The sequence below is a fragment of the Hipposideros armiger genome, unplaced genomic scaffold, assembly GCF_001890085.2.
Source record: "Hipposideros armiger isolate ML-2016 unplaced genomic scaffold, ASM189008v1 scaffold_629, whole genome shotgun sequence".
NCBI lineage: Eukaryota > Metazoa > Chordata > Mammalia > Chiroptera > Hipposideridae > Hipposideros > Hipposideros armiger.
Genome location: NW_017731979.1, coordinates 636,559 through 659,928, shown reverse-complemented (window position 1 = coordinate 659,928; position 23,370 = coordinate 636,559). Strand labels below are relative to the sequence as shown.

The window sequence follows — 23,370 nt, the reverse complement described above, 5'->3', positions numbered from 1 at the left end:
GATTCAGGAAATGCCCCAAATCTAGTGTAACATATTTGAATGATAGTAAATAACACTAGTGCAAAGTAGGTGCTATGCTACATGCTTTATGTGGATGGTCTCATTTAATTATGACAACACTTTGAGGGAGATCCTACTTATCAAATCCCCATTTTGCAGATAATGAAATTGAGAATTAGAATTACTGAGTAACTCAACTAGGACTTCTCAGATTATAAGTAGGGAATCTGAAGAGTTTGACCCCGAGCATACGGTCGCATTGGCTGCATTATCTGTTGCTACCTTGCTATTTTCAAGGTAAGGCCATCTTCTTCATAGAGCACACAATAGTACATCTGGTATATTTCAATAATCTGGTTTATGATACAAAGAAATGAAAGTTTCCTACTTGATTTGATCAGGTTGAGAATAGGGGTCCCTTCCAAAGAAGTGGAACTGGACGAACTTGTGTTCCATTTTGTTGATGTCTGGGGATGCGGGCTCTGCATTCTCTTGAAAGGCATCTTCATAGATGAAATCAGTGCACTGAGGATCTATGGGTTCCTAGATCTGTCACATGGAAGCCTGAAACCCAAGTTTGATCGCACCAGGAAAAGCCCATTCTGGGTTCTTCACTCACAGAGGGATGATCAGGGAAGCTAGCTGGCAGAGGTGATGGACAGAGCTTCCAATCTTCTATGTTTGTACCCTATTGTAGATGAAATTGGAACTTCTGACTCTAAAAATGCTGGCTTTGTGGGACTGGAGCTAGCTAACTGGTCTGATAAAGAGACACAAGTGAAATGGCACTTTTTGGCTACCTACAGGGCAGTAGAAAAAGCAGCAATTTTACAAGGAAATACAAGAATATAAAGGAGTCTGACAAACGTACTGTTTGAATAAGGGGTGGATATTTTTGCTCCCTAGGCCTCTTGAAATCTATCCTTCCTACCTGAAGGAGGTGGCCTAAATACTCTTACCATTTTGGGCCTTACTAGAACAGTGAAAATGCAATAGTAACCTGAGCTTGCAACGGAATAATTCCTTTGAAAATAATCTCATGAAAATGATCAGAAAGTGTCTGATTCAGAAAATGAGAGAGAATACCTGAGACCATTTGTTTCAGCCTCCATGTTCCTGCCTCTCTACATCTAAATAAGGAGTGGATGGTTCATCAAATTCTGAATGTCTCCAAGAAGGAAAAAAAAATCTTCTCCCATTACCTGATTCCAGAGCCCAACACCTTACTCCGTGAGATGGGATGAATCCATTGGATAGAAGACGAAATGAATCCATCTTCATTCATTCATTTGCCTAGCTTTCTTTGCTTTGCCAAATTCTTTCTTAATTATCCCATTCCACTCATTATAGTAACTCCAATAGGAATTGATGGGAAGAAGAAAGAAACATTTCAAAGTTTGTGTGCATTTCTCCCAATTTAAGCCCCCACTTAACTCTGATTTTCTTTATAAAGGATAGAGAAAACAGAGACAGTCTAAACACAGATAAGAACCAACTGAACTCAGCAAAAAGATTATCTAAAGGTTCCCTTGTGTGACAAATCCTTGTTTTTATGTGGCTGCTGATAGAAGGAAAAAAAAAAGAAGAGGTAACATTCAATAAATGTTTGAAAATTAGGAAAAAAAGGTAACATTAAATAAATGTTTTTAAAATACTCAGCACAAAACTTGGTTCCTAGCAAGCACCATCTATAGGTGACAGTGTGTGTGCCTGGTTAGTACACATCTTTGTGTACTTATATAATTAAGTATTTATGAAAGTCATGACCCTGGTGCCCTGGGAGACAAGACACATTACGATTGCTCCCTTCCACCATTTTTAATGAAGTAGTTTTTTTTAAAAAAAGAAGCTCTAGAAGTATGAGCTTTATTTTAAGTAAGGGTTTAGCCTCACTCAGATTTGGATTGTCATGGGAGTAATCAAAAGGAAAGAGAAAAGAATAAGTATTGCATTTATTCAAACATCTATTACATGAATATTATGTCATCTGATTTTTACAATAATCCAAGGAGGGGCAGGTATTATAATTGTCATCATCTTAGTGAGATCCAATACCTTGCCCTGTGTCACCCAGCCTGTAAATGGCAGGACTAGGGTTCATCACATCTGCTCAGTAATCAAGTCTATGTTCTTTTCTCTGTCTTTTAATGAAGACTAAATGCTTGCGAGATAAACTAAACTTTTGCATGTCTGTGGGGGGTCCATGTGAGTGACTGAAAGCTATCGACTTGTCACTCAGGATTCAAAAATGACCTGTAAACTAATCAACCCCCCACTGCACTCACATCTTTTTCCAAAGTAAGATCTGAACCAAGGTCTGTTGGAGCCCAGAGCCTAAGCTCTTAGGACCATTGTGAGCCTTCCAGGGACATCCCTTCTAGGCCTGAGGCCACAGTGGCCTTGAGTGTGGACCCGGGACTTTCTGATGTGACCTGAATCTGAAGGCATGAGGCAAGTGACAAGCCCATGTCCTAATGTGAAGCCAAGGACAGAGAAAGGTGGCTGGTGGCTTAGGACAACAGAATCCCAGAGGAGTTTTCTCAAAATGTAGGCCACCCTGCAAAATCAAAAGCTTGGGGCGGAGTAACGGGGCAGGTACCTGAATTTTAAAAAAGGTCTCCAGGTGATTCTTGAGTTTGAAAACTATGAGCCTATCACAAAGAGACTTCTCATTGCTTAAGTTTGTAACAACGACAAAGGAGGCCTTTTCTCAGAATTTAACAGACAGATACCAGCATTGAAAGAATGAAGGAAATCTAGTTGCCACTGATATGGTTTGATTTTTGACACTTACCTCACTAAAATGCCCACATCAAAAGCATTAATTCCCAAACTTTTTTGAAGTATATATTAAACATATCTTCTTCTTTAGTCAAGATGAGGAAGTTGCCTCATTCTGAAGTGGTCACACTGTTTTTGTAACACTAAGCTGAATGAAGTTGAGCTGTCTTAAGGCACGAAAGGAAGGTTTTGGGTGGTTTCTCTGGCCTGGAAACTTTCATAAGTCACTATAATTAATTGCCTCCCTCATCCTAAGCTTCATTCAGAGCCTTGTCCTAGAAGAGAAATAAGGATCAGAAGCTGTGAAACATCACCTTCTTGTAAGTGTTCTGGGGTTATGCGCTTCACTATACAAAGAGTACTCAACAAATCAATAAGACAGAGGTGACCATCCCAATACAAGATGGCAGTTAAGACAAATGTGCAGATTGCAAAAGGAGAACTATAAAGACCAAAACATAAAAACACATACAGAAAGATATTCAACCTCAGTAATAATTTTTTAAAAATGACAGGAGGAAGCTGCTTGTTTCTTATCAAGTTGGCCATTTTTTTAAAGTATAGGCACAATTTTTGAAGGCAATTTCAGAATGCACATCAAGTGTTTTAAAATGCACATTCTCTTATTCCCATTTTTAGGATTTTATCCTAAGAAACAATTAGGCATGGGTGTATGATTTTTGCTATGACAATGGCCATCGCAATGCAATTTATAATTTAAAATAGTGAAAATCTGAGGAAAGAGAGAGCCCCCCCAAATGGTTAAAACACGCAATGAAATAGTAGGCAGTTACAAAATAATTACTTTGTAATTGAATATTTAATAATGTGGCAAAAAGTTCAAGCCAAAAATGCTTAACACTATAGTACAAAATGGTCCTATTTTAATAAAAAATTTGCATAGATAAGTATACAGAATAGCACTCAGGGAAGATCAGCACTGACAGATGTCAGATGGGTAATGGTGGCCAGCTATCCTGGGTTGTAAGATCATAAGAGGTGTCATTTTCCTCTTTTTGTCTTGTGTTTGGTATAAGGTTTTGTTAGAAAAATGCATTCCTTTTCTTTAATAAGAAAAAAAATTCTCTGTAATGAAAGAAAAAAATCCGATATGATCGACAGTATTTGACAAACACGTCGTGCTCCCTACATCTCCGCCATTGTTCTGCTTTTTGTTTGCCCCTGAGATCTGAGAGCTCCCTTAGGAAATGTTGAGCTGGAGAGGAGGACAGAGGACTCTTCCTTGAAGGCTGGGAGGAGCTGAAGGGACTTTGAAGACTGGCTTAAACACCTATCCCATCCAGGGGTCTGCTCAGAAAGTCCTCATGTGGCTGCTGGGAAGTGAAGATGTAAAGAACCGCTAATTCTAACCTGGCCGAGGCCCCAACCTTGGGCCACAGGACTTGTCACCCACACTGGGTGATTTCTGAGCGTGAAAGGAGGTGCTACTGATAATTACATTGAGAAAAATCGATGTAAACCAGGGCTGTCCCAGGCAAGGCAGGACACCTGGCCACCATGCCATAGGGAGTGCGCAGGCTCAGTGCCGGCCGCTGAGAAAGAGGAGGGACTGCCCAATGGTCCCATTTCACAGACGCAGAAACCGGGAACCGAGAGGGGGAAATGCGCTGTCCAAACGTGGCAAAGCCACATGAGTCATGAGCACACGTTTCTGAAACTGAGCTCAGAAGATTCCTCGTGTGTGTGTGTGTGTGTGTGTGTGTGTGTGTGTGTGTGTGTGTACACATGGGTTTGAAATGACAGGGCAGGGGGTGGGCCGAACTTGGTAGTCTTCTCTCATATGCACAGTTTTCCCCCCTCACATTTTAGCGTCTCTGAAATCAGGTTACGTGTTAATGATCAACGGAGTCTTCAAACCTCTGAGTTCTTCCGGAGAGCTCTGCGTCTGTTTCTGCCGGCCACCAGGGGGCAACAGCAAGTAGGGACCGCTTTAAATATAAATTCTCTGCCTGAGGTTCTTTTTAGACCCCATTCAGAACGTGAACTCAGGCGGCAAACATACACGGGTTCCATTTTGGAGTTTAACTTTTCGCAGACCTCTTTTTAAATTTTATCTTTTCCATCTAACCAACACTGGGCTATAGAAATGTGGGTTTCCTACTGTCTGCTGGGTGGATTTTTTTTCCCTATTCCTCCTTACCCTGAGGTATATAAGGCGCAGGGGGTTCCAGTTTACTGGGGTTCCTCTTAAGCTCCCCATACTGGGTGATTTTTCTTTCTTAGTGCTGCATAGAAAATGAGACGGCTCACAGTTGCTGGTAGTTTAAAGTCAATGAAATATGGCAGCCGGATTTTGAGATCTATGGCCTCTACTTCACCTCTAAGAGAGTCGTTTTCTCTTGTGTAAGTGAGATAGCGGTGTGTCTCCAAGGATGCAATAAACCAGCCCACATAAACACCAGGCACAGAGGAGATGCACACTGCACTACTGTCTAATTCTGGGGCCCTATGGATTTGAAGGCCCTGCCTTTATTTCGGTAAGACCCTAGGGCCCCTTCCTATTTAACCCGTCCCCTACACCCCTGCTGCCCTATCTATGCCTCCCACCCCAGCCCAAGTTCAAACAGGAGAAGGTGATGATAACACAGGATTGTCTTCTTCATACAAGGGCCTGGGAGAGCAGCCCCGGAGCTCCAGGGAGAGGCAGTGTGGTGAACAGACAGGGCACTGGCTTTGGGGTCGCAGTGGGCTCAGACTGCAGCCCCTCTATTGACAGTTCGCGTTTGGGCAGGCTACGCAATCATTTCTGTGTGTCTCTGTATCATGAAGCATAAAATGAGGCTCACAGTAGCCTCTACCACGCACTCTCATTGTTCGCCTATTTGTGCGAACAGCTTAGCATACTGCCTGCTATTTGGTAAACGCTTAATGGTTGTTACTTCTTATATATTATTCTCCGCTCGGCAGTCACAGTCCCTAGAGAGGGTCTCAGACCAAGCGTCAATGAGGAATGTCTCTGTGACACTGGGGGAATGAATGTTTTCTGATGTGCCCCGTTGCCCTCCCCCCGGGGTGCCCACGCAATGCAGAGCACACGCTGAAGGGAGTGAGGCCCGGACCGGCGGCGGGTAAATGCCACTGTCCGTTCAGGATGCTGCTCTTCGCTTCTCCTAGAAGAACCTCCCCCTGAAGTTCTTAGAAATCAACCTTAGACACACTGTGCCTCCCCTAGGTCCATTCCTGTTCCAACATCAGATGCCTGCAGATGAGATGCGGACGCTCTTAAATAAGACACATTAGAAACTAGGGATGTTTGCGGGGGTCAGGTCATTAGCGAAGCAAGTACTCCTGTAACGAGGATGAATAAAGGGGTTTGTACAGCTCTGGACACAGGTATTTACACAGGCTAATGGAGAAGATTCTTTGCAAGACCACGCTGCTCTTCCTAGCTCCTGCAACGTAGCAACCAGGAAAGAAAATGCATTTCGTTTGGAATTAAGCCCTCAATTATATAATGAATAAGAAAAGTCCACCTGCTATTTGGTGATGGGGTGAGAGGGGGGCTGAGCGAGGTAAAATATTTCTTCTTTTGTTATTACATAGACACAATACATTTCCAATTGTGAGCTGCAGGTGAAGTTACTCATTTCGGAGTTTGCAACCTTTAGGTAGTTATCAAAGACACTCACTGGGAAGGGTGCTTGTGCAGAGAAGTGTGAATTCCCCAAACCAAGGAAAGCAGAATCTCCCAGGCAGCTGAGAAAACTCACACAGAACTTGCTCACTGGAGCTCTGTAGAATATCGGCTCTAACTCCTGAAACTTGCTTATCAATTCCCTGCTGTTCTTGCCGGAGGCGCCTGCAGACGCCATGCTCCCCCTGGGCTCAGTCAAGGAGGGTCAGCCAGCTTCCACCAGTGAAAAGGGGCAGCCCAGTTAATCAGGGGCAGCAACCGCCTCCCCGCAACTCTTTACGGTTTAGAGCTGGGGTGAGAAAGGGGCACTGGAAAAAATCATCATCCTTCTGGTGACGGCTGCCATCTTCGGACACTGAGCCTAATGAAGGCACTGCCTGGAGCTTTCCATAACAACCTGGGAGACAGGCCTCTTCGTTATCTTCATTGTACAGAGAGGAGCTCATGCTTAGAGAGGCTACTCCGCTTGTCCAAGGTCACACAGCAAGCAAATGGCAGAGGTGGCATTCAAAACCCGACTCTGAATCCACAAAGCATCTTGTTTCTGCTGTGCCTACATTAACGGGGCCAGCAGGCAACTGGGGAAATGGGAGAATAGGTGTCTGCCATCTAATGAAGACTGTTTATCACTAACGCTTATGTGAAGTTACTGGGTGCCCTCATATATTATGTTACAAGCGTTGCAATTGATGAGAATCGACCTAACGTGGGTGCCAATGTCCCCTGGGTTAATAATTTCAAAGTGGAAGGGACACCTCTGATGCTCACAGAGGAAAAGGGCTCCTTGTTCTTTCTGTCATCTTTTCCTTAATGAGCCAAGCTGAGACTCTTGTTATCTAAACGGCATCTCCTTTCATGGCCTTCAGTCTACTCATGATTTTCAAAGAGAAAAAGGAAAGACAGTACCAAACTGAACGAACAAACAAACAACACACACACCAACCAACACCGCAGCCCCTGGGCTCTCCTGCTCGTCCCGTGAACATTTATGAACATTTACTTCAGAAAAAAGAGCCACTCTGGGACCCAGCTCTACCTTGTGCTCCAGGCTGGAGTCTTTAAACATCAGTGAGAATGGCTTGATATGCTCTCTTCTCAATTTATCGCCACTCCGCAAGTCGATGGTATGTTCTATTCGCTTGTTAATTTCCTCAGGCCCAGACTGGACATGCAAAGCTTGTGCAAGATGGTTTGGAAGTAGATTTATTGAATTTCTTGTTAGGGCAGCCAGAGTCTAGGGGGAAAGCACATGCAAACACAATAAACCTGCAAGTCCCCTTTGGATTAAAAAAGAAATGCAATGTTTTTAGATCAGGTTGCATTGCAAACAGTCAGAGCATTCCATGCAGTCATATTCAGTGAAGGCTACAGAAGTCGGTCTGTTAGCATTTGGTTTAGAGAAACCCAGCCTGGCAAGAGAGCACGGTCAAGAGGCACATGCCCCCTTCCTCTATGTAGGTGCCCTGAATTCCTGTGGGTCCGGTTATTGGGAGAGCTGACGCCTCAGCAATGTTAATTGAGGCCATCTCTCTAACCAGGCACGCCTCTGGTATGAGAAAAAGAGAACCAATGCAAATCACAGAAAGTAAAACATATCTGAAAAGCCCACAGAAATTGTCGTCTCCAGCCAAATCGATTCCACGTTTTCATGTGGTCTTTCCTTTAATGGCGGTGGAGAGACTTGGGGACCGGTGACTTGCATTTTCTTTCTTTCTTTTTTTTTTTTTAGCATTCCTCATGTGCCAAATGTGCCAGGAGCTGCTCCTTAAACTTGATAAAGCTTGTTCGATTTTTACACTTCACAATGTTTTTTTCCCCATAGACCATGATATATCTATATTTTTATATAGATATATGTGTTTAATTTCCTTTAGGCAAAAAAAAAAAAAATGCAAGCACTTGCAGCCTCTCACCATTTCACAGGGTTAAACAGCAGGAGTGCAAAGGCATGACCACCGTGGCTGGTTGCTGGATATGCCTCTATGGCTGCAGAAATAACACTGGCTTATGAAGACACACCAGGTTTGGCAGGAAGGCCCTGTCTCCTGGTGATTCAGTGCAGGTGACAAGATCAACTGGGGGGGGGGGATTTAGCCAAATGCAATGCTCCTTCACAGCTCCAATGTAAGCCAACTTCTTTGACCCCCCCCCCCAAAAAAAGGGGGAATGGGAGCTGGAGGAATAAAGGAACAGGGGTGTTTGTCTTCCCCAAGAGATTTCCTTGGGGAGAGGTAGAGGGTGTGGTGCCCCTACAGAGTGGGGTGGTGAAATCTCCCTGCCTCTGTATACACTCGCCAGATCTGCTTTTCTCTGCCAGCCTCCAGCTTGGCCATGCTCAGACCACAGGCTGGACTGAGATAAGGTGATGGAGTCATTGGATGGCAGCCTGTGACAGCTGAATGGCACCTCAGAGGACCTCCTGCTGGAACCCCTCCTTTCTCAGTGAGCCTCAGTGAGACAGCTTAGGAGCCATCAGCTCATCTGCAGCTGGGTCAAGTCCTCTGACTTGAGAGCCAGAGCTAGAGCCAGGGGCTTTGACCTCACGGAAACTTCCAGCCCATTCCATGTGGATTCTTCCCACAGTACTGTTAGATTCTTCATTTAAACCTTCATGGAGATCGTCAGTGTAGCCTAAATTCAAGGTCTCTAAAGAATTCCACAGCAGGGCTTCCTCGCTGGTAGAATTCCCTGAAACCCTCTTCTCCAGCCCCGGAATAAAGGATGGAGTGACATGTCTCAACACGAGAAAGTATATGCTCTTAGGGCACTGGGGCAGTTAATGTCAGTGCTGAGTACCAAGGAGGCTACCACAGAGAAAAAGATAGATGTTAGGGGAGGTAAGGCAGGATGAAAGGTAAGGAGAAGCGCAGGTGTGGAGAGAAGGAAGCGGGGACCAATGTTCCAGAAAATTGAACAGCTGGACCCATGCAGGGCCAGAGGGCTCGAGCCCCTGGGATTAAATGCATTCGAACACCACGGCAGAAGGCAAGGCAGACTGTCCACCACTCTGTGCAGCTCCCATTCCTTCTTGGGTGAAAGTTCTTTCCACACAGTTTTGAAAAGGACAACATGTAGGGTTTGGTTTTGTTTTTTAATCTTGGAGCAGAAGTGGAAAAGACACCCAAGTTGCCTTTGTCTGGACATAACATTCTGGCTTAGAGATGCCAAGATGCCCCCCTGGCAAGTGCCTGGAGCCAGGGTCTACTAGCAGGAGATGAATCGTTCAATACCTGTGTACACTCATAGCGCGGTGCTTCTATCTCTCTCTGTAAGTTTTATTTTCTCACAGTTTTCCTCTTTGAAGTACATTGAGCCCATCTACTCCACCAGCCCTCATGCCTTCAGTGGGTCCTGGACCTTTGGGTATCACAGAGGAGAGGAGCATCCAAAAACATTTTGGGGACTGATTTACAGAAATTACAGTAGCAGCAGCACTGATCACAACTACAGCTCTCCAATGTGACTGCCGTTTCATAAAAGAAAGGGTGTTTTTTCAACAACAATGATCCAATCTCAGAACAAAAGATGAATCCTCCACTGAATGCATTTGATTGAATGAATAACTCACTTCATGAGCTTTGGCCTCATTTTTCGCAGATTGATAGGCCCTGGTGAAGTGTCATCAGGGACTGACGCTGACCCGCAGGGAAACTAGGACTAAATGTTGCTTCCTGGGTGCCTATGCCACTGACCACTTGTGTAAGGCAGACACCAAGAAAGTGTTCTCCTTTTCAGAGTCCCCCAGCCCTCACAAAATTCCCCTGGCTGTCTATGTGGCTGCTTAAAATGAGAGGAAAATTTGGAAGCACCTCTCTACCTTTCATCATTGCCGACAGGCGAGCCTTAAGATCTGGGAAGGGGCCCTTGCATCGACAGGTCAGTGATGCTAAGGGAGAGAATCCTTTTCTTGTCCAAGCAATTACTTGTACTCCTTGCAATTATATCCCTAGCATTTTATGCAGGTCATGAATGCTCAGTGATCCATTTTCTGATCATTTGCTTTGTCAATTACATATGACAATTATACCTGCAGTTTGACCAGCAATCTCTCTGGTACCTCATGCCTTCGGGACATAATATGCTCAAGGGAAGACTAACATCAACTCAAGAAGTCAAGCAAGGCAGAATCAGGAAAGATAACCATCTGCTCTCACTTATCCCCTAATGCACCCCTGCAAAGCATGAACGGCTTTGGAGGTGACATTGGTTTGAGATTACCTGTGATCTCCCTCCTCCCCATCAGTAAGGGCCATTAAGGTTGGACCACGTGATCACCTTCAGTGAGATAACGCCACCAACACCAAAAATGCATACACTGATATTTTCACAGTGACTCATTTGTAAGCAGTATTGGGGGAACATATCTTATTTGTCTATTTAGAGTCATCCTGGAATGAGCTGCTTTTGACAGAATATGGCTTTCTCAAGATTTACAACACCGGTGTGAGCAAGGTTGGGCTCATGTTAAAAACAGTGTAAGCTTTCAGTTATGATTCCAATCGTCAAATGACCTCCAAAATGTTGAGACTGTTCTTTCACATAAACAACTTAATCAATTGGTTAGAGCAGGAAAAACAAATGAATGAAGTCGAAGGAAATGAGAAATGCCATGAGAATAATGGAATTATATATATAATTATATATATAATTGAATGCATATACTTGAATAGGTTTCAATGTATAATTGAAATACATATTACATTTACATACAAGAATAAGTGCATACATTTATTTCTTTACTCTAGCTGGTGTTTTCAGATATCTGGGAAGTCAGATTGATCAACGTTGGGAAACGCCAAAGTCTGCGGCTGAGCGAGCCTCTCATATGAGGCTCTTCACAGAAAGACACTGCAGCCCCAAGACTGATCCTAAGTGAGATGCACGCCCTCCTTAGGCATTTCAGAAATGATTTCTTCACTCACAGGTGCTCAAGGCAGGTCAAAGCCCAAACAAGGACCAGCGTGCCTTCTGAACCCAAGTTTCTGAACATAGGGTCTTGCCTGAGAGTTTGGGGTTTCTCCTGAAAATTGTCATCAGAGGTTCTGGGTAGGGCGTCCTTTTGTAAACTGCACTGGAACGGGGTAGGGGGAGTCATGAACCCTCTTCTGCTCATCATTTGTTTTATGAGAAGAAGACTTTGCTTTGGGAATTGTCTTCTATCTATGTACACACCAGAACTTACTTTCCCTACAGGTCCTGTCGTTTCATGGATAGCCATAACCTTTGGTATCCCTGAGCCGCTTTGTGTCAGCAAATAAATTCTTCCCAGGAAGATTTCAGGCTGAAGGTGCACTCTCTAGAAACATGTAGTTTTGTTGGGTCAACAATCCTTTAGCAATTCTGAATGACACATTTCAGTCTCAAAATACCCCCGAAAGCATTACCATAGACATTGGAATCAGCTCACACAGTTTCAGGGCTGGGGTCTGCGGACGTTACCACTCTGTTTCATCAGCAAGCTCTCCTAATGAGCTCCTCCCCCAAACTATGTTCCAAGGAGCACAAGAATGAAGGGGTGTTTCTTTACAACATTGTCCTGCGGACCAATCAGTTTGGGAAATGTGGATTCATTGTGTGTTTACTGCCCTGTCTCCTCACCCTTGTCCTGGAGAGAAGGGATTTTGTCTCTTTTGTTCATTTCTTTGTCCCCAGTGCCTGGCACTAAGTAGCCATTCTGTATGTGTTTGTTGAATGAAAAATTTATTGTACCCTCCCATTGGAGTCTCACAGTGCACGCTGCTGAAATAAAGATGCTGGTAAGTTCTGTAGAAACAAGACCTTCTCAACTCAGCAATTTCCAAACTTTTATGACCACAAGCCCTCTTTGCTCGAATCACCTCTTCATGCCCCATTGGAACATCACTGGGAAACAGTGCTCTGAAGTCCTTCCCTGCTTTTGTTCGCAACCTCTCCCCAGTGGAACTGTTTCTGACCTCTGAACAAGATCTATTTATAGCCTTCCCTGTGGCCACCATCTAGTGCCCAGATTTTCCTTCTTCAGGCGACTGGCTTTAATTTCATGGGACTCAGAGCCCACAGAGGGAATCTCTGGCATTCCAGATTTTGTCTCCAGGACCTCAGAGCCAGGTTAACCCAGGACAAGTGGCGTCTGACACTGATTCCGTCCCACCTGAGAAGCTTCTGGCTTTGTTTCACCCATCCTCTATTTGCTAATCTGGGATTCCTTACTCTGCTGTTATCCTCTGAGTTCCTCAGAAAGATGCTAATCTCAGTGTGAGAATGTGCTGGAGCTTGAGTCATCACGCACTTGGGCCATTTTTCATCAAGAAGAGTTGATACACTTTGACAGAACTGGCCAAAACAGAACTTGGCACATCCATGGAGACGCGGTCACTTGGAAGCCACATGACTTGAGGCAAGCTGCCAATTGAATTTTTAGCTTTCAAAATATCACATCATAGTAATGTGTGGAGGAGCGATGCAGACTACAGCACTGACCTCATCTCAGGGTTAGCGTGGAATGAGACAGAGGGATGGGTGAGCCTAGCGATGGAGGTAGGGTTCCTGCTCTAGATGTGACTCAGGAGCTGGGGAGAGAGAAGCTGACACATGAATAGCATGTTTATAGGGCCATCGGACGGGTGGGAATGAAAGTACTCACAGCACTGACGCGGGCGGTGTGAAATGTCCTCAGCGGTGGCTGGAGAGGTGACCACTATCCCACTGACCAAGTGACCTCAGGTTAACAATCTGAATAATCTCAGGTCAAGAAATGAATAAACAAACATATATCTGGACCTAAATTACTCAGTGTTCTTGTGAATATCAAAGATGCAGATTTTTCAGAAATGTCAATGCCTTGGAGAAAATGAAAGTGTGTGTGTGTGTGTGTGTGTGTGTGTGTGTGTGTGTGTGTACATGTGTTTTCATAAAAGATATTTGGAGAAAACTGAAATGCATGAGTAAGAATTACGTAAACGTTTCTTTTTTTAAGATTCTGAGATAACTATTAATTTAGGAGTATGAAATAAGTACAGTAAATCCTCACTTAACATCTTCAATACATTTTTTGAACTGTGATGAAATGAGGTATAATAAAGCCATAGGCTAATTGAAGAGTTAAGTTCCTGTGGGATCTCAATGAAGTGATTCGAAGACCTGCTGTATTATACCGTGAGTTGCTAATAAATTGCTCATGTTTGCTGTTTTAAGTCTATAGGTCTGACTTTTTTGCTGACCCCTATTATATAATCTGCTAATTAAATGTAGTTATTGAGGCTTTCCTTCGTTATGTTCCAATGGAGCTACAAATGACTGACCTTCAGGAAGCCAGCCCCTCTTACTTGTCACCAATTATGACAGGACAAGATGGGTGGGTGGCATGGGGTGGGGGGAGAAATTACTCAGGTTATAAGCAAACTGTTATGTCTTTGGGACTTGGTGGCTTCTACCCTCTCTTCTCCTAACTTTCCTACCACACACTTTCTATCGGAATTGCCTCATTAATTTAGCCTTTCTGGTCTGTTAGCATCCTGAGTTTGCTTCCTATGTTATCACTTAAGAGCAGTCTTCTGTTTCAGTACTTCCAAGACACAGAATCCTGAGTGGGTGCCTAAGCACCTATGATACAAAGCCTTTATCATCTCACGGTGTGAAGAGGTCCTTTAGGGGACTAAAGGTGACATGCAAGTCACAGGGTGGGAAAGACAACCAAATCTAGAGGTTCATAACCCAGAATTCACAGCAGTAGTTTGGAGATCCTTGAGATGTGAGAAGACCTTTCAAAAGGTCCATCAATATCTGAAGAATTACCACTGTGATTCAGTTTTGACCTTTGGTGAAATAAAAATAAGTACACACACACACACACACACACACACACACACACACAAAAAGATGAGGGTGGTCAGGCCAACAAAAATATCAAGTGTCCTTGCTCTGGGCTGGAATTAAATCACCCTAGAGTGACACCATTCATTTCCTCATGCAGATCAGCAGCCGTGGTGGGTCATGACACAGGTGCCCAATCACTTTTTAAAAATGGGAGTACAAATTCATTCACACCATATGCAGTTTTGTTTGGAAAGCAAATCCTTCATTTATATGAATTGCACCAGGCCCGAACAATAAAAGGTTATCCTTGGTGGAGAAAAGATGGGAAAATCCTGACGTAGCTCAATGAAGAAATTTTACAGTGAAGAATCTGAGCCCAGTCATGGGCAAAATTGGCACCAAGATGAATAAAACAGTTCCAGTTCTTTTTTTTTTTTTCAAATCTAGGGCATAAAGAAGTTAAAAGAGGGCCGGCTGAGTGGTGCGATGGTTAAGAGCTGGCTTGGGACGCCAGAGGGCCCCAGTTCAGAGCCCACATATGAGGGCCAGTGACACTGCCCTCTACAGCTTAGATGCTGAACAACAGCTCAACCTGGAGCTGGGCTGCCGTGAGTCGCCGCGACGGCGTAGGCTGCAGCCCCTGTGGCAGTGGGTTGCCATGGGCTACCGTATGTAGCCAGCAGCCAGCGTGAGCGGCCGTCCAGAAGCCGGCGACTGATGTGCCTCGCCCGGGAAGAGCGCAATGACGGTGCCAACTTGGGCCAGTGAAGCAATGTCCTCCACAGCTAGACTGAAGAACAAAACGACAGCAACTTGTCTGTTCCCCTTCCCCTAATTCCCCAGTGCTGTTCCCATCCCCCCAATTCCTCAATAAAAATCTTTAAAAAAGAAGTTAGAAGAAAAAACCCAGGGTTTGCTCTTTCTCTTCCTATATATCTTCACATATTTAAAATACATACATATATTTACCTTCACATACTAAAATGCCATGTGTTCATTGGTTCTGGTTCCTCAGGCCCCTATTTTATGACCCCCTCCACACACACACACACACACACACACACACACACACACAAAATAACTGGTCAGCCCGTGGGAAACCAGACTTCCACTGGTTGGTTTAGAAGAGGTTTTCTCAGTTCCTGGCCATCCGTTTACCACAGGCTGCACCTTGCACATTTGCCAACTGAAATGCACATTTCCAGGTCTGCAATTCTCCGTGAGCCACAAAGGCACCTCTACCTTTACCTCTTCCACCAGAGTCTACCCCTAGAACTGCAGAGAGGAAGCATGATGGGCCAAAGCTAATGCATCAAATTGCCTACCTAATCCACTCAATGCTCCTGGGAAGGCTTCAAATCCACTTGCCTTTCTAAAGAGAGTGAAAAACCAGAGCCCTCTAATGACTGTCCCTGGCTGAACTCCAAGGCCATCTTCTGAGTCGGAGCTAAGGATAGCTCAAGCGGTGGGGTGGGGGTGGGGCAGCGGGGGTAGCTGTCAGAAAAAGCCACACTACTAGAATAGTACAGATTTATTTCAGGGCAATGTCCAAAGCCCTCCATGTTCTCTACCCCAAGAGCCTGTGGATGTCCCATCCAATGAACATCAAAACTTAACGGAACGTTCAAATGGCTAACAATAAATAACCTATGGAGAAAAATTTGCCTGTGACTTCCTCCATACTAAGACTGAATATGGACAATTAGACCTTCGGCAGCTTGTCACAGGAGCAGTAACCTCCGGAAACACACCTTCATTAGACCAATGCCCAATGTTTCAGGCATTTTTAGGGGTAAGAATTTTAGGTCCGCGTTCTCGGTGGGGAAAGAGAAGACTATATTTTGGTCTGAGCAGCAGAAAGCAGGTTGAGACGGTGGCCCTGCTCTCCCCTCTGCCTGGGGTCTTGTGCAATCTTCCTTGGCCCTAACTCACTGTTTGTCTGTAGATCTCACCTTAACAGTTACTTCCTTGGGAAGGCCTTCCTGATTACCTTGAATCAATTTCCACCTGGTACTACACTCTCCTGCTATAATGACAGCAAGCTCACACTGGGCCTGTGGACCTGTTCGTAACACCACTGGACTGTGAGCTCCTTGGCAGCTCCACCTCCTCCTTTATCTCTCTATCCTCGGCACCCAGCACAGTGCCTGCAAATTGTCTTCAATAAGCAACTGATAAATGAATGACTGAATGAATGTGAGAACGAATGAACATCTTGGGGGACTGACTCGCCCAAGTCAAATGATAGAAGGAAAATGAGTTTGAATTTAGAGAGTTCTTTTTCTTGTGGGGCCAGTCACTCGTTTGCATTCCACCCTTTAGGGACAGAAGCAGAAAAAAGAAACTAAACCCCAGGGATCAATATAACTCGACAGGAGAACGTCATGGTCATGCTGAAAACAGGACCCTCAACGATGGTTGTAATGATGTTTGGGTGTTTACCTCCATATAACCAAAACTCAATTACCCAAAATGCTGAGAGAAAGGGTAAATTTCACTCCCTAGTTAGGTGAGATTTTATTTCAAATATTTTTTTGTTCGTTTAAGTCTTGTTGCTAAACTTGACATTAATGTTTTAAGACAATTTGCTAGGATAAGAGTTATGCTAACCTGTTATCCTATGCTAGGATAAGTGTAAACGGCAGGTATCCCCATTGCTTCCTGGTGAGTTGTTTGTTCTCTGGGCTTTGGGTGGTAGGAATCTGAAGTGGAGGTAACTCACCAGTATAGCCACACAGTCCTGGCTTGGGTGTGAGGCTGAGAAACCGAATGGGGCCATGTCAAAGCTGAAAGGCAGTGTCAGGATCACGCAGTTCGCTTCTGCCATTGTACAGATGAGAACGCTGAGAGGCCCGGGAGAAGAAGTGGGTGCCCAAGGCCTTGTGGTCGTAAGTGGAGAAATCAGGGCTATCACTCGGGCCCCGACCATTATCACAGGGGCAAATGTGGGGTCCTGCAGAGATTCTCCCCAAGACCACAGGACTCAGAGCCTACAGGACTACCCAGCTCACTGTGCGGAATCCGGAACCCTCAGCATTAGGTCAACATGAGGGTTTTGATCAACAAGGCAATCAGATGAGAATCCTTTCCTTTCTTCCAGAGGATACAGGAAACAGATTCTGAGGAAAGCCCCAGCTTGGATTGATGAAGACATAGAAACCTAAATATGTTCTTATGTCCTGCTTTCCAACCCAGCCAGCTCATCTCCCTCCACCTTTCCTTTCCCTCTGGTCTCAACATTCACCAATCCAAGTGAAGCCAGGTCAGATAGTTGTTTGTTTTATACTTACATAGATATGAGCGACTGTCTGGCTTAGACCTTTCCATGCAAGCAATCATCACGTCAGGACACCCTGGGGATGAGTCGCTAGCTGGTATGATAGGACCTAGCTGGAGCAAAACCTGCTCATTTTCTGGAGCTTTCACAGAAATGTCTAAAGTTCCCTGGTGAGCAAGTGACCCGTCTTCAGGAGGTGAACACAGACACACACACACACACACACACACACACACACACACACACACAGTTTTAAGACTGACTGACCTGAAAACCAAGTAAAAGGTAGAAACCCAGCCTATATCTTCAGGCCACAAAGGGGAGATGGTGTGGCCTGATGGGAAGTATGTGGTTTTGGGGAATCAGGCAGAACTGAATTCTGATTCCTGCTCTGTTATTTACGGGCTATGTGTCCTTCAGGGAATTAATCCATCTCTACGAATCACAGTTTTCTCATTTGTAAAACAGGTACATCACACTTCCGTTGTCAGGTTGGTATGAAAATTAAATCAAAAGAATGTGAGCAATGTTCCCACCATGGCCCCAGCTTCTCTACTTCTGTTAGTGACACTGTGGATCTGTACCTATACTCGCTGCAAAGAGGTACATTTGCTTTCTGGTTTGATGTGTAGAATATAGAAAATCCAACTACGTTCTCATAATTTATGGTGTACATACTGACTTCCTGATAATAGTGATGACCAAGGTGCGTCTACTGTGCAGAAACGATCAACATATACAGTGGAAGTACCACATGGGTACTCTTCTCCAGGGATTCTTCTCAAGGCCTGCAGGAGCAATGGGGAAATGCCTGGGTTCTGATGTCACAATCAATATAAAAGGGCTGGTGGGATGATGGTGAGGCTTTCATGATATGTGAGGGAAAGACCCGAGGCTCGGAAAGAAGCTTTGCTTCTCAAAGAGCGGCTCACCTTCTTGGCATAACACTTATCAGAAAAATCAAGTTCAAAGGATGAATATCCTCACACTACACATTTCATAGTGACACAAAGCTTCACCCTTTGGTAGCCTCTTGTAAAGCATAATTCTAAGATGCATCTTGTCTTAAACATCCATTCTTGTCCTTTACAAGCCCTTCTCCACAAGGCAGCCAAAATGATCTCTTAAAATGCTAAATCAGATCATGTCACTGACCTGCTTAAAACCTTTCTATCATTTCCCTTAGAATAAAATCCCAAGTCAAGCAGGCTTGGAGGATCAAGCTCCAGTCTCCTTTAACTTCATCTCACACCCCTTCCTTCCCTGCTCACTATGCTCTAGCCCCTTGGGACTTTTGGCTCTTCTTCTAACACACCACCTTTTCCCTGCCACAGGGCCTTTGCACTAGCTGTTTCCTCTGTCTATGATGCTCGTCTCCTGGTCATTTGCAGTTAGGGTCCTTTCAGCAGTCAAATCAAATCTTCAGTGGCCTCTGATGATCCCATCATTCACTCTGCTCCCTAGACATATGAGGTCTGACAATTAAGTTTGCGAACTCATCCTAGAAAAAAATGCTACATGCCTCATTGCTGAATATAACTATGGTCACCTTCGAAGTACTCCCCTTGGGAAGCTATGCACTGATGCCAGTGCCTAGTTCACCCTTCAAAGCAGTTTTGGAACTCTTTTTCTGGAATGGCATCAGAGCTGTCATTATATTATCCTTGATGTCCTGAATGTCATCAAAATATTTTCCTTTGAATATGTCGTTTATCTCTGGGTAAAGAAAGAAGTTATTGGGGGCCAGATCAGGTGAGTAGGGAGGGTGTTCCAATACAGTGATTTGTTTACTGGCTAAAAACTCCTTCACAGACAGTGCCATGTGAGCTGGTGCATTGTCGTGATGCAAGAGCCATGCATTGTTGGTGAAAAGTTCAGGTCGTCTAACTTTTTCACACAGTGTTTTCATCACTTCCAAATAGTAAACTTGGTTAACTGTTTGTCCATTTGGTACATACTCATAATGAATAATCCCTCTGATCTCAGAAAAGGTTAGCCATGTCATTGCAACAATTTCGTGAACTTAATTGTCAGAACTCTGTCTCTATTTCCTTCACATCACTTACATGTTTTGGTTTATTGTCTGCATTCCATACTTCCTTAAAATGTAAGCTCCTGGAGGACAGGGACCAAGTCAGTCTTCTTCTTATCGGATCCCTGGCAGCTAGAATACTGAGTGCCCGTTAAATAATTAAATGAACAAGAGCTCAAGCCCACAGTAGATTTTTGTTATGGCATAGAACCAGAAGGGAAAAATACGATCTTTAATATAAGGACCCTTTTCTTAAGTCTTCATTTTCATCCCCAATTTTGTCTTTATTCAGAGAGATTCAATGACCATGTTGATGACTCATCCAACAACCTAGCCTGGAAATTTCTGGACATCCTCCCCGAAATGTCCAATTTTTCACTTTTGGTCTATTTCAACTACCTACTTCTACTTTTGTAGCCTTAAATTTCAATAGTCCACCTGTGATCATAAACTTCTTGCCTTCTAGCTTTCTTACTTTCATCCCACTCCAAGGCTCAGAACGTAGGCAGTCTCGCTGGTAACTAAACCAGGGTTCAGGGAGCCAGAGGTCAAACCAGGGGGCAGAGCCCCTGCCATACTAGGGTTCAGGGATGCAAAGCATGAGTGCTGGGGGCTTCCAAGAGCAACCTGGACACCAGAACCTGGACCAGGTTGAACAGGGAATTTTAACCCAAATGGACACAGCTATAGCGGAAGATGCATGACATCCAAGGAAACTCCTTAAGCATAGACAAAGGACTGGAAGGCTCACATAAGGGACCAGAAATAATTCTTAGTGCAATAACTGCTCCTCCAAACCATTGACAGACTCCTGAGATGGGAAGTGGGGAGAAGGCAGGAGTTGGGGTTCTACTTGGAAATCCAGAGCGCTCTTATCAACTGTGACAACCTGGCCCCTGACTTCACCACCTCATCAAATCCATCTCTTGCCAATGATGTTCTTCCAGCCTATTCCAATCGGCAGTTTTCAGTCTTTACCTTCCTGGACCTCTCAGGACACTGTTATTATAACTCCTTCCTTCTCAAAATGCTCTCCAGTCTTCTATAACTCCTTCATTCTCAAAATGCTCTCCAGGCTTCCACGACACCATATTCCCTAATTCTCTTCTCATCAGTTCACTTCCTATCTGTCTCTGTCATGGGATCCTGACTCTCTTTCACCTCCCATCTGGTGTCCCTCAAGGTCTATTTTGTACCTTCTTATTGTTTTATCTTACATATTCTCTACTGTGACCTCCTTCACTTGCATGGCTTCAACTGGCACTCACATTCTGAAGGCTGCCAGATTCACATCCCTTGTACAATTCTTTTCTGCATGAGCTTTAAAAGTGTGTGTACACTATCCTTCTGGGTATCTCTCCCTGAACCTTTCCTCACGTCCCAAACTGGATTCCTAGTGTTTCCCACCCAATTTCCTTCCATTCCAGTATTGCTTATTTCAGTGGGCAGTTCCACTACCTACTCACTCACCCAAGCAAAAAACCTAGAAGTTAGACTTGATTGGTTCCTCTCCTTTATCACCCACATTTATCACTTCATTCGTTCATTCATTCATTCATTCATTCAACAAACTATAATGAAGCCCTGTTATTTGCAAGATATTATTCTAAGTGTGGTCTAAACAGTGGTAAGTGAAACAGATATAATTTCTATCTTCATGAAACATAAACTACTGGCTTACTTTACCTCTGAAAAGTTTCTTTCCTCTGTCCCTCCTTCTCTTTTATTACCAGTTAGTAGATGTTCAATTAATCTTTATAGAATGAATGAATACATGAGAATGTAACTATCTGAACATCTGCTGTCTATATAGCACAGATATGGCTCCAGCTTACTGATGTCATTAAAAATATTTCTAAGCACCCATTACAAATCAATAGAAGCCAAAACATTTGGCCAATTTAGCTGGAAAACCCCCAGTGAAGCATTAGTATGTTTGATGTGGGCTATGCAAACACTCAGATGGTCTGGGCTTTCCGTGGAACTGACTGGGTAATTAAGCAGAGCACAGGCTCAGCCAGACCAGTCCTGATCTCTTCCAGGCACACATTATGCCTCTGAATTGCACATATGGCTCCTTGACATTGAGAATTAAGCATCAATGCAAACTCTGAGAGCTTGTGATCATTTTAATCAGCTTCGTCATTTCCTAACTGTTATTACTGCCACTGATTTGTGAATATCAGTACACATTCGCGGAGTCTGAAGTCTGACAGCATCAAAATGAATTGAGATTATTCATGGTGGAGATGGCGCAGATAGGGTGTATATCCAGTCAAAACTCAGGCATCGCAAAAAAATAAAGGATATGGTTAAACACCAAGAATAATAACCTTTGACTAATAATGACATCTTTTGCAATAACTATCTGATGACATCAGCTAATATCTGCAGGAAATTGGCAAAGAAATAGTTCACCTAGTCCAATACAATTTTACCAGATCAATCCGTCATGGAATAAAGCCAAGCACCTCCACCTCCCTCCTCTTGGTTCTCAAGTATTAGTAGCAAGGTTAGGTACAACTGAGATTAGAACAATTAGGAATTATCCCAATTTCCACAATCAGCTGACATGGAAAGAGTTTCACAAGTGGGAAGACCAAAAATAAAAAGAAAGACCAAAAAAACCGAGAGAGAATTTTCAGAATTACAGAGGTATTCAGGGCGAGGCATGCGTCTCCTCTCTAAATAACCAGCATCCAGGCTCAAGCTAAAAATAGGCAGAGGAAGCAGAGAAGGTATGGTCAGCTGAGCGTGCACCCACTTCAGGAAGTATATATAAGTTTGTTGTTTTACATAATAGCAAATTGTACCATGCACACCGATTCAGGGGTGGAAAGAAGCAGGCACTGCCATCGGCGATGGCATGTGTGGGCATGACACTTTCGGGAAAAATGAAACACTCGCCAAAGAACAGTAAGGACCTAAGGGTAGGCTCTTGCAAGGCATGCAGGCTGGGTTCGACCTGCGTCTTCCCCAGTGGAATCGGGTCCATGCATTGCTCCTTCACACAGAATAGAAGGACGCTGAGGCTAACCTGGCCTCAGAGCGTCCTGTCCATCTGTCAGCTGCAGAAGACTTTCAGCATTTTAACCTTTTCCATTCTAAACATCTTTACGCAGACCAATTTTTCTCATCTACAAGTTACTGAGAAAAGCTCAGGTCCATGCGCTGAAACAGTGAACCCATAGCAGGTTCTTCAGGAAGCTCCTGACACTACTGGTTTGGTTGATTGACTTCATAGCACTCTCAGCTTTTGCTTGGCTCAGGAGCATATCAGAAACGATTGGCAAGGCTTATTATATATTGGCTTTTAAAATTTCTTTATGGAAATACGGTGGAGTTACACCATTTAACTTACAATGAATTCAATTCTATGTGCTTGACCTAAAGGACTAAAGGGAAACCTCATATCAGAGCAGATGACCGTGCCCTAATAAGAGCATCTCAGAATCCACTTTGATCAGCCTGTCTCTGGGGCCTCTCCGAGTCTGAGCATCTCATTGGATTTATTGGGACTCCAACATTTGAAGAAATAATTTTTACAATAATTTGGTTATTGGTGTCCTATACCTATGGACTGACTATGCAGCCCTATTCCTCACAGAAATGCAAATCCACACTGAATAGGAATAGGATTCTGTGGACGGCTTTGAAATTGCTCATTATTCCTGAATGCTTGGACCCCCACACTGGGCATCACTTGATGTTGCTTTTATATTCCCACAGTACCAGTGCTCCCCTGATTTTAAATTTCAGAGGGCAACTCGGAACTCCTAGCCTGCCATCTACCTACAAAAACGGCATTCTCATGGACTTGATGAATACATG

The 23,370-nt window shown here is 44.1% G+C and overlaps 1 protein-coding gene across 1 annotated transcript in view; it reads right to left on the bottom strand.

The window, feature by feature from the left end:
- ADCY8 (adenylate cyclase 8) overlaps positions 1-23,370 on the bottom strand; it is a 205,289-nt gene that overhangs the window by 66,588 nt on the left and 115,331 nt on the right. The window contains exon 7 of the mRNA XM_019625474.1: positions 7,473-7,670. Within this exon, the coding sequence (XP_019481019.1) occupies positions 7,473-7,670 (198 nt within the window). The remainder of the gene's footprint in view (positions 1-7,472; positions 7,671-23,370) is intronic.